Below are 19,198 nucleotides of genomic sequence, written 5' to 3'. Positions count from 1 at the left end.
TGGTCCTGGCTGCATGCTGGGCTCTTTCCCTATGGCTTAGTGGAGTACTACATACTCACACACACATATCCTCCTCTAGTTTCCTATATTGCTCAGTTCTCTGGCTAAGTACAAATGAAGCACAGCATGCTGCCACACTGTAGTTCTGGCAGGAGAAGCTCTTGCTTTTTTATTTTCTGTGGCACAGGAAGAAAGGAGGAGAAGATATAAGTAGCTTCAGAAACCATGTCAGAGTGTAGTGGGCAGTGGGGCAAAAGGTGATAAGTAAAGATGTTAGTTCTCTGCTATTAGTTCACTGGATTATTACCTCATTAGGGTTCTTGGTATCCTAGACCAGGGACATAGCTAAAATTGCTTTATTATCTCTCAGACCTAATTCCTATTTTGGAGAGGTTAGAGAGGTTTTGAGGATCCCCCATCTTGTTGGTGGCATCACCAACCAATGTCTATCCTCCCTCTTTCTGGCCTTGTGATATCCAATTTATTTTCATATAAAACTTACATAGTCATTAAAAAAATCAAATCAAAGCCTTACAAACCAACCCTGTTTTTATAAACAACAAATGTATAAATATTTTTACAGAATATAAGCTTAAAGACACCTCAACACTTGATGCAAAGGTAAAGAAGAAGCAATCTGAAGTTAAAGTAATTTCTTGTCAAGAAATTACATACTTACCCATTGGTAACTAAGACTCCACTTGGAACCAAATCCTTATTGACAGCTTCTAAAGACCAACGATACAAATTCTGAGATGACTTCTTATTTGTTAAGTCATGGACTAGAATAATGCCTAAAATGCAAAAGGGAAAAAAATACCACTGATATCATGGTTCTTTTTATGTCTGAACTTCATTAATTCCAATATGAAATTGCCTCATGAATTGAAAATTCTAGCACCTGATTCAACATATAAACTAAAAAAAGGTTCCTTCACAAAAAAAAAAAAAAAAAAAAAAAAAAAAAAAGTGTCTTCTGGACACAGTGGTACCCACCAATTCCAAATGGGTGAAACATGGAGGGGTTCAAGGTCATTTGTTTGCATGCTGTTTGCAGGCCATTTCTGAATCTCATAGCAAACTCAAGATATGTATTATTGCTTTTTTATGAATCTGGAGATGAAAAACAAATCTGAATGAAGAGAACAAATGAACCCATTTGGAGAAATATGCCCAAAACACAATGAAAGAATGAGAAAAGGGTATTAAGTGACCTCTCTGATGACTAAGATTAAAGGTTCAAACAAAGAGAAATAATTCAATTTAATGAACTTTAAGTGCCTACTTGATACAAAGCATGATCAAAGACAAAAATCAAACTGTCCTTGAACTTAGGTGACTTGCTTTTTACTAACAGGATACAAAGCATACAAAAATAATAAATAAAAACAAATCCAGAAACTACTCTTTCATCTTTAAGAACAAAGAAGAAAAATATGCAGATTGTCATATCAAGACCAGTTTCTTTTTTTGAAACCAGGTACATATCCTTTACTAATGAGAATTTTGCAAAGTTTTTTAGGATTTGAATGTGAGTCTTGGAATTTAATTCAAACATTTATTAAGCTCCTACTATGGATAGGACAGGAATACATAGAGAGTAAATAGTCAGGAAGACTTGGATTTGAGTCTTCCCTCCAGCATACGCTACTCTCTGGCCTTGGGCAAGTCATTCTCAGTACCCCAAGAAACTCTCTCAATTGTATATGGCAAAGAAGGCTAGCCTGCACCACTGGAGGAAGTTAATCAGTGAGAAGTCCTATCTGGGGGACATCACAAATGATGGCTGACAAGGCAGATAGCCAAGAGTTCCTTTTATCAGGTCAGATTACTGTTATAGGTGATGACTCCTTATAACAAGCTGACAAAATCCAAGCTTCTCACTTCTTGTAGAGCCCAGGGTAAGATTTGCCTCTTCTAAGATGCTTATCTTTCAGTAATTGTTTTATTTTATATTTTCTCAGTACTTCTATAAGCCTCTATACAATGATCATTCACTTACTTATATGCTGCCTTATTGTTTTATAGTGTTTCCATGCATATTTAATGCCTCCAACTTGTCAGAGACTGGCTTGGTAGGCCATGGGGTACCAATGTGGTAATTCCTGATCTTAAAAAAAAAATCCTTTCCTTCTGCTTAGAATTGATACTAGGTATCAGGTCCAAGGCTGAAGAGTGGTAAAGGCTAGGCAATTGGGGTTAAGAGACTTGCCCCAGGTCCCAGAGCTAGGAAGTATCTGAGGCCAAATTTGAACTCAGAGTCTCCTGTCTCCAGGCCTGGCTCTTTATCCAATGAGCCACCTAACTACTCCTAATTCCTGGGTTCTTATGTAAATTCCTAAATGAGCAAGGACTGTCCTGTACTTCCTTATCCCTGATAGCATTTTCCTCTAAGCCTAGTCTATACATGAAGAGGATGCTTGGACAAACACTTCTTGAATATAGATATGTACCAAAAAGAGCAATGCATTCTACCAAAGGGCTATAAACCTCCTGGGAAACCAGTGATATCTGAGTAACTACAGGTCAGTAGTAGATTCCTGCAGCCAATGAATCCAAATCAACCACTGAAACTTAGCTTCAGGGCACCTTTGGCTTCCATTAAATTTTATAAACATATATTAAGGGTCTAATAATGTATGCAGAGCATTGTGCTAGATCCTGGGAAAGGTACCAATTCTATATAAGACAGAGTCCTTGCCTTTATAGAACAAACAATCTACATAAGGAAGACATACTCAAAGAACTATATTACAAAATAAAGAGATGGGAAGGCAAGTGCAAGGTGCAGAGCTATATGAAACCTGAAAAGGAAGAGATCATTAGTGATTGAATGAATTTGAATAAGGGAAAGACACATGAAAGTAGCAGTATCTGAGCTGGATTTTAGTTTATTTTCTAAAAAACCCTTACCTTTCCTCTTAGAAGTGATACTTTGAATTGGTTCCAAGGCAGAAGAATGGTAAGGGCTAGGCAATAGGGGTCAAAAGACCTGCCCAGGGTCACACAGCTAGGAAGTGTCTGAAACCAGATTTGAATCCTGGACCTCCCATCTCCAGATCTGGCTCTCAGAGATATCCATTGAGCCACCTAGCTTCCCCCTTGAGCTGGATTTTAAAGGAAAAACAGGAATTCAACTAGCATAGGAAGAGAGGGCATGGGGGCATGGCTGCTTAGACAAAGAGAAGAAAGGTATTCCAGGTACTGGGGACAGCATTATCCAAGGTAATAAAGTGTGGGGCATTTATAGGTGGCAGCCAGCAGTGCGATGTACCAGAAATATGAAAAGGGAAACAATACAGATAAAAGTTGGAAAAGCAGGAGAGGTCATATCATAGAAAGTCCTGCATGCTAGGTTTCAACTGAATTTTATTCAGAAGACAACATTGAATAACAGGCCCAGATCTATGCATAAGGAAAAATAGTGAGGCAGTGGTAGTAAGGATTAATTGGAGGGTGAATTTCTAAGATTAGAAGCAAGAAGAATACAGAAATGAGAATAGAGAAAGGAGGAGAGTTCAAGGGATTTGGAGAGTTTGAATGAAAAAGCCTTTTGTAACTAATTAAAATATATATCATGTGAAGTAGAGAGGAGAGGGAAGACAAGGATAATAAAGTTTCAAATACAAGAGTTTGGATAAATGACAGCTTTATTGACAAAAAAAAATACTATGAGGAGAAGTAGATTTTTAAGGAAAGATGAGATGCTCAAATGTTGGTCTGAAGTGCTGGTGGGACAGACTCATCCAGGTAGAAATATTCTCTGGGCATTTGAGAGTATGGATTTGGGGCTCAGTAATCTGACAAGAGGAGATAATAAGACCACTAGAAGAGAAAAGTGCGAAAGAGACAGGAAAAAATCTTGGAGAACATCCACATTTAAGGGTATGTATGGGAAATGGTAAGGATCCAATGAAAGTATTAGAGCAGGAGCTGGTGAAGTCTCACTAAAGGAGAAGCAGTAGAGTACTTCTGAAGCATTTGGAAGGGAAAAGAAACCAGAAGGGAGGGGTGGTCAACGGCCAAATGCTGCAGAGAACTAAAGAAAAAAAAAGCTTCAGATTTGTCAATCAGGAATTCATCACTGATGTTTGAGAGTACTGTCAGCAGAATAGTAAGGATAGAAACCAGCTGATATAGGAGGGAAGATGAAGAGGGAGTGAGTGATGAGGATTTAGGGTCATCAGATATAAACAATTTTTTCAAGAAGTTCAGCAGTGAAAAGAAAGAGTAATGTGAAATGAAACCTACAAAGGTCATAGGAAAGTTTTTTTTTTTTTTAAGAATTAAATTTCATGGCATTTCTACCTTCCTTCTTTTAAAAATGGTAGGTTCACAGGTGTAGTATATCACACGTTTTTAGACTTTCTCTACATGTTTATCATTTTTGCAGATCTCTCCCCCACCCACCTTTTTCTTTAGAAAAAAAAAACTGCTATATGTATTGTGAGGAAGATTATTTAGTTATTAGTTAGGAGACCTAACAGGAAGGGCTGGAGAATTCCACATGGAATGGGGAAGCAGGAAGTGGCTTGCTCTCTGAGACAGACTCAATGGTGGTTGGGACAAGTTGCAACTGACCGTAGGAGACCTCAGATATCCAGAGATCCTGAAGGAATACTGACATCTACTTGTGGGAGATTTTGGTAGAGACTATTAATCCCAAACTGAGTTGCAGGTTAACTTGGGCTGGGTTAGCTCCCAGAATCTACCCACCTGAAAGAGCACTTATTGTGGTCCTTGAGGAGCTGGAACATCACTGGAGTGAGTCTGGACTCTGCTGTGAGGATACTCACTTCAGTCCTGCTATTCTCTGGGCCCTGTCTGGCTTAGGTCTCAGTTGAGTGTAGAAAAGTCCCTTCCCTGACCCTGTGGTTTGCCCTTAGTCTGAAAAGTGTAGAAACCCTTATTCCCATCCTTTACCATAGTTCCCTTAATTAAAATTGTTATAAACGTTTGCCTTTTGCCTACTAGTTTCCATAGGCCTTGCCTAGCTGGTACAGAGTGACAGTTAGGGCCTAACTACCACTTCTGTTAACAGATGATTTCCTTAGCAGTTAAACCCAGTCTCCCTACCTTGTTTGGTTCTGCCTTCTGCCATTCCTATCTCCCTCACACCCCACTAAGCCCAAAAATAATATTTTAGTTTAACTCCCCTGGTTTTCCCCATTATATATGGCATAGGTCTCTTTGAGGAGGGGGAAGAACACTAAGGAAAAATTTTGGTGGTATAAAAAGATATCAATAAAATTTTATTTTTAAAAAGAATTAAATCTCATTTTAAACTCAAGTTATAGTTATGAGAATGATATAGATCAGTGATTCCCAAGGTGGGCGCCACTGCCCCCTGGTGGGTGCTGCAGTGATCCAGGGAGGCTGTGATAGCCACAGGTGCATTTGGGGGCAGTGAATAACTGTAAGGGGGCAGTGATAGTATGTGACAGGGGGAGCCAAATAATATTTTTTCTGGAAAGGGAGCAGTAGGCCAAAAAAGTTTGGGAACTACTGATATAGATGGAAGTAAGGGCAGCCAGGTGGTTCAATGAATAGTGCTAGACCTGGAGTCAGGAATAGCTGAGTTCAAATTCAGCCCTGCATATACTGAGGCAAGGTAAATGGTTTGATGTTATAACATATTTAGAGAAATTCAGGTTCCATAAAACTGTGCCAGTCCTTGTGTTGTAAGTTCAAGCCAAGTACAATATGTATTAGGTGAGCAAACATGCTTTACTTAATGGATATGGCCTGCTAAGGTCATCTGACATCCTATGGAAGATAATCTATATTCCCAGTGCACATTAGGTAGGCATGTCATACTTGTGGAGTGGAAAAATCAAATACTTTACCATTTACAGAGTTGAAGAACACTGCTCGTGTGCTTTTCACGCTGCTGGCACCACCCACTGACCCTCCAACATCCCATAATTCAATATAGAAGGTCTTTTCTTCTGGTGTTCCTTCCTTATAGTCATGAACCTGACAAGCAAATAAATAATGATAGTAACTACTAAATAATGGTTTCCATGTATATAATAACTTTGTGGTTTCTGAAAATTTTTGCATCCACCATCTCATCTGATGCTTATAAGAATCCAATGAGGTAGGCAGGGTAGCTGCCTTTAGCCAGGAAAACTGGCTAAAGACAAGGTTAAGTAACTTGTCCAAGGTCCTACCATTAGTAAATGGTGGTACCAGATTTTAAATCAGATCTTATGGCTCCTCTGTACCATGCTGCTTCTCTAAAAGTTCTCTGATTTATGCTTTTCTGTTGTAGAATTCCCACTCCATTGTGAGTAAACTGTCCTAATGCAAAAAAATAATAATGATCTAGGTTTCAAATATGAATAATAGGAATTAAGGTTCAGTTCTCAGCCATGTACCTCAGGGCTAGAGATAAAGGATCATAATAGTTGAAGCCCTGCAAGTTAATAAAATTGCCAAGAGCCAGAATTTAAAGAAAGAAGTGTGGGATGAAGGGAGAACGTTGGGGAACACCATATTAAAAGGCATGGGAGAGAGAAGTGAGTGGTGTGGTTGTGTCAGTAACAGATGAAGGAAGCCAGAAGGACAGCAGGTTTTAGGGAAAAGGTAATAAATTTGGTTATGGCCATACAAAGTTCAAAACATTTAAGATTTTTTAGTATATAGGTCATCCTTTAATACTTAACAATATGGTCGCCTTCATCTGTCCCAAACTCAGCTACCTGGAAACTTCTCCTATGCGTACCTCTACCTGGCAACCTAACCCCTCTGGGAAACTCACAGGCCTTAGAAGGCCCTCAAAATTCACCGAGTCTAAGCCCTGAACAGGAATCTCCCCTACAACATCTCTCATAAAGCACACATCTGGCCTCCACTTTTGGACCTCCAATGACTAGGAATCAATTGACTCCTGAGATTCCCCATTCCACCTCTGGATAGCTTTTCTGCAGCTTTCAAATACAATCCTTAGTTCTACCCATTGAGGCCAAACAGAACAAATCTAATCCCTCTTCTTCATGATATTTCTTCGAATACTTGACTATTGCTCTCAATAATACCTAGTCCCATTAAGTCTTGTCTAAAGAAATCCTTAGGGTTTGGAACAATGGGATAAGAGATTAGAGATTAAAGAATGGTGTAGATAGGAACTAATTTATCTAAACCCTCTGGATGGAGAAGGTGGAGATTACAGTTAATGTAAGGTTGATGGCCTGGGAAAAAATGTAGAGTGGATAGATTAGAAATCGTGGAGCAAGATACAGGTATTCTGCCTGGTGCTGGGACAGAACTGTGACCGTAGGAAAATAGAACTTGGTACAATGAAAAAGAAGAGAACAATTAGAATAGATGAAAAATAAAACTGGTAGTATTTTGGTAGGAAGAGTGCTGAACTTGGAGGTAGAAAAATATTGCCACCTCAGACATGTGTGACCTTAAGCAAGTCATTTAATCACTCTAATCCTAAATTTCATCTATAAAATGGGAATATTAATTGCACCAATCTCACAGGGTTATTGTGAGGATCAAATGAATTAAAGATTTATAAAAGTACTTTGTTAACTTCAATATACTTTTATATAAATGCTAGCTATTAGTATTAGTGATTGTTTTGTTACCTAAGGTATTCAAATATGGTTTAGATGACTAGAATGAACCTTAAATGACCACTAAATCCAAAAGTCTATAATTATATGAAATTAAATAACAGACACAAATAAAAGTACTTTGTAAATCTATCATTTTCTATGTAAATATATTATTATTGTTTCATTTTGTTATTCAGTCCTGTCTGACTCTTGGTGACCCCATTTAGGGGTTTCTTGGCAAAAATACTAGAGTGGTTTGCCACTTGTCTTCAGCTCATTAGGCAAGCAAAGTTAACTGACTTTCCCAGAGTGACACAGCTATTAAGTATCTAAGGACACATTTGAAACCAAAAGGATGAATCTTCCTGACTCCAGGCCACGCATTCTATCAACTGGGCTGCCTTGCTCCCACTATTACTGCATTACAATTACACTGATATTCATTGAAATAACACTGTGCTCTTAATAAAAGGTTAAAGTAGTTCTTCCCCCCCCCCCCCGTTTATGAAGATAAGAAAATATATGTATTAGCAAAGTTTACATTCTAAATGGTTATGACTTTTTAAAACTAATAGTACTTGTTATCTATTAGTTATCTAGAGACTTGACCATTCAGAATAACTCCCTGACTGTGAGTTCTAGATAACTAAGATTTGTTTTTTTTTTTTTAAAACTCTCATCTTCTGACGTAAAATCAATATTCTGTATTAGTTCCAAGGCAGAAGAGTGGTAGGACCTGGCAATGGAGTAATAAGCGACTTGTCCAGGGTTACACAGCTAGGAAGAGTCTGAAGTCAGATCTGAACCCAAGACCTCTCATTTCTGGATCTGACTCTCAATCCACTGAACTACCTACATCCAGTCACTTCCATAACTAAAGTTTTATGATAATCAAATTAATACTTTATTGATAGCACCTTCTATAATTCTGTGTAAACAGAATTTTGTACCCTTGGACTTTATTTCCCAGAATCCCTTTCCTTTTCATCCCCACATAGCATCCTTACGTTTTGGTGATAAAAGTTTGCTGTAACCCTGCCTTTTTTTCTTCTTCCTGTGTTCTCCTCTTCCCTCTGACTGTGGTCAGGTTCTCTCTCTCTCTCTCTCTCTCTCTCTCTCTTTCTCTCTCTCCTTACAGTTTTTATTTCCTCTCCTTTAAGTTATTATTAATAAAATTCTTATAAAATGTAACACAGAGTATTAGATATAATTTTTAATCTTACAATTTTCAAATTATTTTGTGTTCACCTCCCCTCCAACTACATGTAATGGGGTAGATGTATATATTCTTTTAAGGCAGGAGCAGGCTATATGCTTCCACTGGAATCTCCATAGCATATATTCTGAGTTCAATAAATACTTACTGCCTGGAACAGACTTTAAATGACATGAGTGAATAGTGCATTGCAGTGCTAACACTGAGCTCTGAGATTACATCTGACTTCACAAGTGTGAGTAATTTTCAAGAGAAAGCTTGACATTATACAAAGAGTTGCTGCTGACACAGTAAGTGGCACCTTCAAAGGCATTGCTATCCTAAAAACATAATGTGGTAAGAAGCAATGTAAAATTATAAGAAATGTTCTTTTTATGAAAACCAATCTCAGAGGACATGAAATTTGTGGCCATTAAAAGACTCTACAGAAATTTTTGGAACAACACATTCCATTTGTTAAGACCCTTATATTTTTATTAAGAACCAAATAGGTAAGATCTTTGTCCCACTTTAAGTCATGTTTTTTTGTAATTTTGAAATCAAAAAATTAATTTATTAAATGAAATTAGATTCACTAATAAAAAACATTGGATGTTGCAAGTGTTCTTCAACTATAGTTTAGGAATTATGTACACTGAATCACAACTTTATGTGCCCTTTTCAGGGATAGGCAAATCTGAATCCTTTTGTGGGAAAGAGGGAACAAAGGAAGCCCTGTACAACAGTGATGGGGTGGTATAAGAGGATGGGATACCACCACTACTGATGGATGCTTCTATCTCTCTACCACTTTCCTCACTGCTTCTATTTGTTATGCTTCCCTGATAGTATTCAATGACCAGTGGGGTGCACAATCTTCCTCAGTTTACTCTATTAACCCTCATCTGAATTCACCTGACTCTATGTCCAGATTCATTTCCCCTCTTCCTTTTCACCTCAAAATTTGTCTGATGCAAATCTCATCTTTCCTTGCTGTTTCAGGGGAAGAATTGGACCTTTTCTTTTCCAAAGCTAGCCACTTCATGGATGATGTTATCTACCTATGTATCATAATTATTTTTCAATCTTTACTCCATTACATTGCCCAAACCTTCACTTAACCTGTTTTTCTTACTCAAGGGATCTTAATTTCTTCTGGGTCATGGAGCTCTTTGGCAGTCTAGTGGAACCTGTGGACCCTTCTCAGCCTGTTTTTGTTTTTTAATTTTTTAAAAATCCTGTATCTTCCATCTTAGAATCAATACTGTGTATTGGTTCCAAAGAAGAGCAGTAAAAGCCAGGCAAAGGGAGTTATGTGACTTGCCCAGGGTCACAAAGTTAGGAGGTATTTGAAGTCATTAGTGTTTTTTAAAGGCATAAAATAAAATATATAGAAATACAAAGGAAACCAATGGTAGTGAAATAAAGATATACTTTTTCCCATCCAAGTTTGTGGATCCCTTAAAATCTTAAAAACCTCTGGTTCTAGAAACTATCCTACATTACTGTAGGCATTGTTTACTGTTTTCTTGCTCTTTTCACTCACACCAATCAATTCATACAAATCTTATTTTCATTTTCTCAGTTAAGAAGTATTTTATTTTACCTTCCAACTTATAATCAACACTCTGTATTGGTTTCAAGGCATAAGAGATGGTAAGGACTAGGCAATGGAGGTTAAATGAATTGACCAGGGTCACATGCTAGGAGGTATCTGAGATCAGATATGAATCCTAGGGCTTTCCATCTCTAGACCTCTCTATCCACTGGACTATCTAGCTGTGTAAGAAATATTTTTAAAAATTAATTTGTTGTACTTGTCTTCTTCCCTCCTATCATATAGAGAAAGGAAGGGAGAGAGAAGGAGAGACTCGGAAGGGAAGAAAGGAGGAAGAGGGGAATTGAGGAAGGAAGGAACGAAGTTCTTAATACAAAACTGCATAATCTGGCAAAACAAATCCCCCATATTAATCATGCCCATTTAATTACTTCTTATGGCCCCAAAATATTGCATTATATTCATATGCCATAGTTTGTTTCACTCTTCTCCAGCAGTAGAATACCCCCTTAGTTTCTAGTTTTTGGTCACCAAGAAAAGAACTACTCTAAATATTTCTGGACATGTAGATATTATTCTTCTTTCTTATATTACATTGGGAAAAAACTTAATATAAGTAGCTGGGTCAGAGGGTATATGCACGATTTAGTAACTTTCTATGGATAGTTCCAATTTGCTTTCCAGAATGGCAGGAGCAATTTGTAGCTCCAACAATAGGGCACACTCTGTTCCCCTAAAGTCTCTCCAACATTTGTAATCAGCACCAGTCTGAGAGGTGTGAGGTAAAACTTCAAAGTTGCTTTAATTTTTTTCTCTAATTACAAATGATTTATAGTCTTTCCCCCATGATAGCTTATTTTTCCATCTTTGAAAACTCCCTATTTATATCCTTATATATTGAGGAATCTATGTATGTTTATCTACAATCCTTTATCTATTGAGAAATGGTTCTGTCACATATTTGAATCAGTTCCTTATATATCTTAGAAATGAGAGCTTTATAAGAGAAATTTGTTACAAAGATTGCCCCATTCCGTTCTAATTTTTAATAAATTAGATTTGTTTATGCAAAATTCCTAAATTTTACATAATCAAAATGACTTATTTCATCTTATGTGATATTATTTTGTTTAATCATGAACTTTTCCCCTATTTATATTTCTTCTTTGTTCTGGTTCACGCAAATCTTTCCATGTTTTCTTTGAATTTTTCATATTTGTTTCTCATTATATAATACTCTATATATTCATGCAACATAGTTATGTTGATTAATTGGTGGGCACCAACTTTAGTTTCTAGATGTATTATTATTGTTACTACCATAAAAGACAGTCTTTTGTATCTTTTGTTATACAAAGAATCTTTCTTTTTGTCACTGACTTCCTTGGGGCATATGTCCAGAACAGCCTTGGAAACAGTTTTATGCTTTTCTTTCATAATTCTAAATTGTTTATTGGAATAGTTGAACTAACTTATGGTTTCACCAACCATGTGTTAAGTACATCTGTTTCTTAAAGCCCCACACACACTATTACTATTTTTTAATTATCTTTGCCAATTTAGCGGGGTTCAAAATGTAGAGGAGGGTGCTAATAATATATATATTTCACACTCCAGTTTTCCCAGTAGTTTTTGTTCAATATGAAATCCTTCCCCCTGTAATTTGTGTTGTTAGAGTTACTAAGCAGTATGTCACTGTCTGATTGCTTCTGTGTCTTATCTTACATATTCCACTGCTTTTTTGTTTGTTTCAAAGTCAGTGTAAATTACTAATTTGTTTTGTTTTTAGACCCATGACTTCATTGCTTCAACCAATGGGGAACTACTCTGCAACTTGCCATCTTAGCAAACTATGTCAGATCCAAAAAGCTCAAGTGATTTGCCTAGAGTCCACAACCAGTAGGAGATACTACTGAAATCCAGATCTTAACAGATTCTAAGGCTAGTTCTCTATCCCCTATGCAGTGTTGTTTCTTTTCCACTGGTCTGTTTTTCTTTCTTTCTTTTTTTAAAGTAGTGTCAAATAGTTTTGATGGTCTCTTTGAAGATGACTCCTAGACCTGCACAACCTCTAGTTTCTACATCAGAAACAACCTGCTCATCATTTATATATGGATATTCTATATACCTTGAACTCGGAATGCCCAAAATTGAACTCGATATCTTTCCCCTCAAATCTACCCATCTGTTGTCCTTCCATATTTTTATTGATGGTATCATCATCCTCAGAGTTGTTCAGATTTGTAACTCTTAAGTCAACTTCAAGTCACATATTTAATCAGTTGCCGTTTTGCCAAATCAATTTCCATAACACTTCTCACATATATTCCCTTCTGTCCACTCACATGGCTACCACCCTAGTCCAGGTCCTCATTACCTTTTATCTGTATTACTGCAATAGGCTCCTCACTGGTCTCCCGGGCTCAAGATTGCCCCAGAGCACAGGTATGACCATGCTAGTCCGTTGCTTAAAAAACTCTGGTAGTTCCTTCTTATCACTAGATACCACTAGATATCACTACATAGAAATACAATACCTCTATTTGGCATTTAAAGCCTTTTCCAACACTATCCATTACTTTCCTTCCCATTCTATATCCTAGCCTTCATGCTATTCCTTGTACACAATACTTTGTCTCTGTCCCCAAGGTTAGAACACACTCCCTCCTCACCTCTGCCTCTTAGAAACCCTAGTCTGTTTTTGTTCTTGTTGTTTTTCCAAAGCTTAGTTCATGTTTTTCATGTTGGCTCCCTAGACTGACCTGCAAGGTCCTAGGGGGCAGGGACTGCTTCCCTTTGTGTCTCTGTATCCCCACTACCTATAACAATGTGTGGTACATAGTAAGCCATTATATTTGATGGTTGATAATATAGTTTCAGATCTAACAACCTATATTCCCTTCATCTTAACTATTTAAAAATTATTTCTTTAAGATTCTAGATCTTCTGTTCCTGCAAATAAATTATTTTGCTCCCTTCAATAAAGTACTTGATAATTTATTTGAAAGAGCATGAAATGTATAAATAAGATCAAGCATTTTCATATTTTGTTGGCATGAAAAAATTATTTACAGTTAATTTTACTTCAGTTAATGAGAGTTTTCCTTTATTTGTGTAGCTATATTTACTTCTAGCTTGCTACATTAACTCTCAGTTTATGGATTTTGTAGTTATTTTGAATGTAATTTCTGTTTCCTCTTAATTTTTGTTAGTACTGTATAAAAATGTTGAGGATTTATGTAAATCCATTTTATGGAAGCTTTTAGGCATCTTGATTAATGTCTTAGCTGATTTTCTGATGTTTCAAAGGTAAACTATCATGGCACCTGATATATTTTGTCCCCTTTTCTCATGTTTGTAACTTTAATTTCTCTTCCCTGTCTTACTGCTATAGCTGCATTTCCAGAACTATGTTCAAGTTTGAAGAAGGAAAAGTCATGCTTTATCTCCACATTTATTGGAATAAACTTAGATTTACAACTTTTATTAGAAAGAATACAATAGCCCTTATTTTAGGTATATACTTTTGACCATATTTAAGTAGTTATAGGTCTATGCTTTTTAGTTTTTAACATGTGAATGCTACATTTTATCAAAGGGTTTTTATTTGTCTTAATATAATTATGTTTTCTTGTTTATATGACTAAATGATGCTATATTCTTAATGTGGACCTATCCCAACATCCCTGATGTATATGTGTATGTACATATACATATATATGTGTGCCTATCTAAACGTTTATGTGTATAGATTTGTATAACCTGAACATAATGAATAAATTCTTGAATATATATGTATATATATTTTTTATCCTGGGACTCCATTCTAGAAGCATAGGGCCACAACCAGTAGGCAATGGGACTCACAGTCGCTCAGGGTCACCTGAGAAGTGTCTGAGCCCGGACTTGAACCTAGGACCTTTCGTCTCTAGGCCTGGCTCTCAATCCACTGAGCTAGCCCAGCTGCCCCTACTTTAGGTTACAGTTTCTTTAGCAGATATAGTTTTTACAGGGTGGGGTTGCTAGCCCCACACCCAACCCTCCTCCTTTTTTCATCCGGGCTAGGGACCGTCCTTGGCCCAGGAGTGGTAAAGGTGGGCAGTAGGGGTCAAGTGACTTGCCCAAGGTCACACAGCTGGAAGTGTCCGAGGCTGGACTTGAACCTAGGACCTCCAGTCTCTAGGCCTGGCTCTCAATCCACTGAGCCACTCAGCTGCTCCTCTTGAATATATTAACATAGTCTATTTGGTAAGATTTTATCTAAAATTTTTATATAAATGTGCACTGGTGAGATTGGTTTATAGTTCGCCTTTGCTTTCTCCATCCCTTTATTCCTCCCTTTGGGAAAAGGAGGATATTTGTCTCATAAGCGAAATTTGGAAGAATGTCTTCTCTGTCAATTACTAAGAATAATTTTACAGTCAAAGAATGAATACATTTTTATTAACAACTGATAGAATCGTGTATAAATATGCCTGCTCAAATCCTATCCTTTGTAGGAAGCTTTTCTTGGTCCTCTCAGTTGCTACAGCATTCCCCCTCTAAGATTATTTTCTAATCTTATATGTATTCACTTATTTAACAGGTTGTCTCCTTCATTAGAATATAAGATCCTTGAAGGCAGAGACTTTCTGCCTTCCTTTGTATATCTGGCTCTTGGCACAATGCCTATATATCATAGTATGCGCTGAATAAACGCTTGCTGACTTAACCTATGTCCCTTTGTGCTCCATCTCTCTGGGACAGCAATCTCTAGAAATCTACTCTCCTGGTTTAGGACACAATTTATTCCTCAGATTCTTTTGGCCATAATAGTTCTCACTTGGATCTATATGGATTATTTTTCTTATGATTTTTAAAATTGGTGATGAAATTCCTGACTCACTTCTGATTTCTTTTAAAGGCAAAAATATCTTCAATCTTATCAAAAGGCCATTTTTTAATTTTTATTTTGTTATTAAGAAGTTGTCATTTAGTAAATCAAAACAACTCTGAGGTACCACCTCACACCTAGCAAATAATAATATTTATAAAAAAATAATAATAATGACTAGGATTTATTTAGAGCTTTCAAGTTTGCAAAGCACCTTTTACATATTGTATTATTTAATTTTATTCTCTTGGCAATCCTGGTTGAGAGGGTTATTATTAGCCTCATTTTACAGATGGGAAAACTGAGACAGAGGTCAAAATAGAGTGATTAGGGTCTTATAACAATTAATATCTGGGGCCAGCTTTGAACTGATTCTGGTGCTCCATTCACTGTGCCATTTAGTTACTTCTTTCACTGAAGTAAATTGCAAAAAGAAAAAGATCAAGGAATGAAATCAAAGCTTTTATTCAACAAGGACCAGACAGGACTAATATTTTTTGTCTGCTCAAAACAAAACCAAAAAACTATATTCACAAGATATTGTGCTCAAAGGAATAATGAACTGGAGGAATTCCATGTGAACTGCAATGACCTCCAGGAATGAATGCAGAGTGAAAGGAGCAGAACCAGGAGAACATTGTACACAGAGACAGATACATTGTGGCACAATCAAATGTAATGGACTTCTCTACAAGCAGCAATGCAATGATCCAGGACAATTCTGAGGGACTTATGAGAAAGAACACTCTTCACCTCCAGAGAAAGAACTGTGGGTGTAGAAACACAGAAGAAAGACATTTCCTTGATCGCATGGTTTGATGGGAATATGATTAGGGATGTAAACTCCAAGCAATCACCCTAATGCAAATATTAATAATATGGAAATAGGTCTTGATCAATAATACTTGTAAAACCCAGTTGAATTGCGCATTGGCTATGGGAAGGGGAAGGGGAGAGGGAAAGAACATGAACCATGTAACCATGGAAAAATATGCTAAATTAATTAAATAAAAACATTTTTAAAAAGTTGTCATTTAGCCTTGGGCAAATCACTTTACTCCAGTATCCCTTCTGCTTGCCCTCCCAAAGGTCATCCCACATAACTAGTATTTTTAAGGAAAAAAAGAAATAAAAAGTATAACTGATCAATACATACAAAAAGCCTGATGATATGTGCAACATACAATATTTGTGGCCTTCCCATTTCTGTAAAGGAGTGTTGTGGAAGCATATTTTCATCTCTCTTAAGACATACTTGTTCTTTAGCATTAGTAACATTCACTTTTTGGGGTCTGATTGTTCTTTCTCTGTGCCTTGCTGTAGTTACCATATTTTTTTTTCTTGCCCTTGGCCTTGCTTTTGTTTATATAGATCTTTCCATGCTTCTCAGTATTCATCACAATCATCATTTCTCACAGGAAAATAATATTCCATTACATTCATGTATAATTTGTCTATTCTTGAATCAATGAGCAATCTGTTTCCAATTTTTTGTTATCACACAAAGCTCTACTAGTAATATTTTGGTGAATATAGAGATTTTCTTCTCATCAGTGGCCTCTACGTGATATAAACTTAGTAACAGCATCTCTGAGTCAAAGGGCATGGACATTTTAGTCACTATATTTGCAAAATTCCAAATTGCTACAAAATGGTGATACTATTTTATAGCCCAATCTACACTGTACTAGCATTGCCTATGGTTCTAGAGCCCTTCCAATACTGACTATTGTAAGAATAAAGGAGCCAATACCTGAATGTTTAATAGAATGGGGGGGGGGTAGAGATTGAGAGAGGGAGAGAGAGAGAGAGAATCAGAGTCTATGAGGTGAGTCTCTCTTCTAGCTCTCCCCTGAGGCCAAATATACACTGGGAGACTTTAAGGGGGTGTCACCCTGAAACTGGGTGACCTGGATGGTCATGCTGCCCCACAGGAGTTGGGGGCGAGGCTTCCCTTATAAGAGGAGGTATGTGATACCCCAATCTGATTCTGAATAAGGATGGGGTTCACACAAGCCTCCCCCCGATCAGTTAACTTCACAGTGGGTGATCTGGCTGTGGTTCCCCTCTCCCTGGTTGTCTCTCAGGCACTCTGGAACGCTATCTGACTGTTGAGTGGCTTTTATTATTTGCAATTCTGGGACTGGGGAAAGGGATGAAGGGCCGAGGGATTTGGGGTGCCCTCCTTGCTATTCCTATGGAGTCCATTGCTTAGGTGGGAACCTTAATGGCTCCTACTCCTAAACTTCTTCCCCCTCGTCCCTTCTCCTTCTCCTTCTGTTTTTATTTCTATTTTTCTGTTTCTATCCTTTTCTATAACTGTAAGTTTTGACTGAAAGGGGTCTCTCAGCAAGGTTGAGTAATGTGTGAAGGAGACTAAGAGATCGCTCCCAAAATGGAGTCCAAAAACTTAGCTTACTTGACATTTGAAATCTTGATGGGTAAGATGCAATGGAAAGGCTTTGATCAGGGAATCAGGGTTTCAATTTCCAAAGAAAGATGCTCAGAAAGCCCTCAGGACTGGATTCGAGCTGGAATGTTCTCCTCCTCTCTCCTCCCAGTCCTCTGGAGAATCCCCAGAATCCTCTCTAGTCTCAATTGCCAGCAACTGTCAGCAACTGTCTCTGGCTCCTTTTGTCCCATCCCCCTTGTACAAATCCCAGCCTTAAACTATTCTAATCTTTTGCTATCTCTGTCAATTTTCAGGTTGTGGGGGGAACCTCAGAATTGTTTTGATTTACATTTTTCTTATTATTAATGATTTTAGGCATTCTTTTACATGCTTGTTAGTAGTTTGCAATTGTTTTGAAATTTGTTCATATCCTTTGAATATTTATTTATTGGGGAATAACTTTTTTCTTGTACATATTTCACATATGTGCATATGTAAACAATTGTAAATGTAACTAATATATGTAATCATTTATATATTTTGTATATAAAAACCTTACCAGAGAAATCTGATAACAAAGATTATGAATTTGATTATTTATTAATGACTTACAGTTAAATAATTTTAATGATATACACAAACTTATAGTAATTATTGTAACCAAGCCTTAAGGCTTTAAGGCTTAAGAGATTACTGTGTAGATCAATACTCAATCCTCATTTAGTGAACAAAACCAAATGCCAGTTGAGGAAAACAAGAGAGATAGTTGGAAAATCTGTTAACTCCATCTCAAGATGTCTGTCTAGTACTGGACTCCATTAGCATAGGGAACCTTCTGTTACAGAGGCAACTAAGTCTATGTCCCCTTTCATAATACCATGACCTCTAGAAAGTCCCTGGTCTGAGAGGGCATAGTAGGGTTCTTTTGACAAGGGAATATTAGCCTAATTTGGTTTTTCAGGTCATCATGATCATAGTCAGGTGGTCAGAGAGTGTAATTAAGAACCAATAAAAATCTTAGTTTGGGAGGTGTTTCTAGACCTTATTTAATCACTAAACTGTATTAAAAAATTATTCTAACTGTATCAGGGGTCTTTAGTTACTGAGGAACCAATGACCTATATTATTGCTAATTGCTAGATTTGCCAATAAATAGAGTAAGCTGGGACCTTTATGCTATAGTCTCTCATTATCACAAATTTTTTGCCACAGATTTTTTCCCTCCATTTGAACACTTCCTTTCTTATCTTAAGTGCATTAATTTTGTTTGTGGCAGAAGCTCCTCAATTTCATGTATTGAAAATTAGCATTTTGATCTTTTGTAATTGCCTCTTGTTTTTCGTTTGGTTAAGAATACATCTCCTGCAAAAACCCTTCAATTTTTGCTGGTGATTAAGCTCAGCTTTGCAGGAAGATATTTTGGAGTACAGATTAATTTCTAATCTTCCCATTTAGTTTCCCTGCTTTGTAGATATTCTCCCGATCTTGTAATCTTTTGAGTTTGTTCAATTAATTTTTCCTCTATTTTTTCATTTTTGTAGTGCTTAACCTATTTTTTTCCCATATCATCAAGAACTTTGAAAATTTCCCCCCTTATTTGTTCTCATTTCTC

At 37.0% G+C, this 19,198-nt stretch overlaps 1 protein-coding gene across 1 annotated transcript in view; it reads right to left on the bottom strand.

Annotated features, from left to right (window-relative positions):
- RABL3 (RAB, member of RAS oncogene family like 3) overlaps positions 1 to 19,198 on the bottom strand; it is a 72,284-nt gene that overhangs the window by 34,069 nt on the left and 19,017 nt on the right. Inside the window, exons 3-4 of the mRNA XM_044670070.1 lie at positions 5,847 to 5,976; positions 680 to 794 (exon numbers count right to left, since the gene is read on the bottom strand). Coding sequence (XP_044526005.1) covers positions 680 to 794; positions 5,847 to 5,976 — 245 coding nt within the window. The remainder of the gene's footprint in view (positions 1 to 679; positions 795 to 5,846; positions 5,977 to 19,198) is intronic.

The sequence above is a fragment of the Gracilinanus agilis genome, chromosome 3 (assembly GCF_016433145.1).
Source record: "Gracilinanus agilis isolate LMUSP501 chromosome 3, AgileGrace, whole genome shotgun sequence".
NCBI lineage: Eukaryota > Metazoa > Chordata > Mammalia > Didelphimorphia > Didelphidae > Gracilinanus > Gracilinanus agilis.
This window is presented reverse-complemented; position numbering and strand designations above follow the sequence as displayed.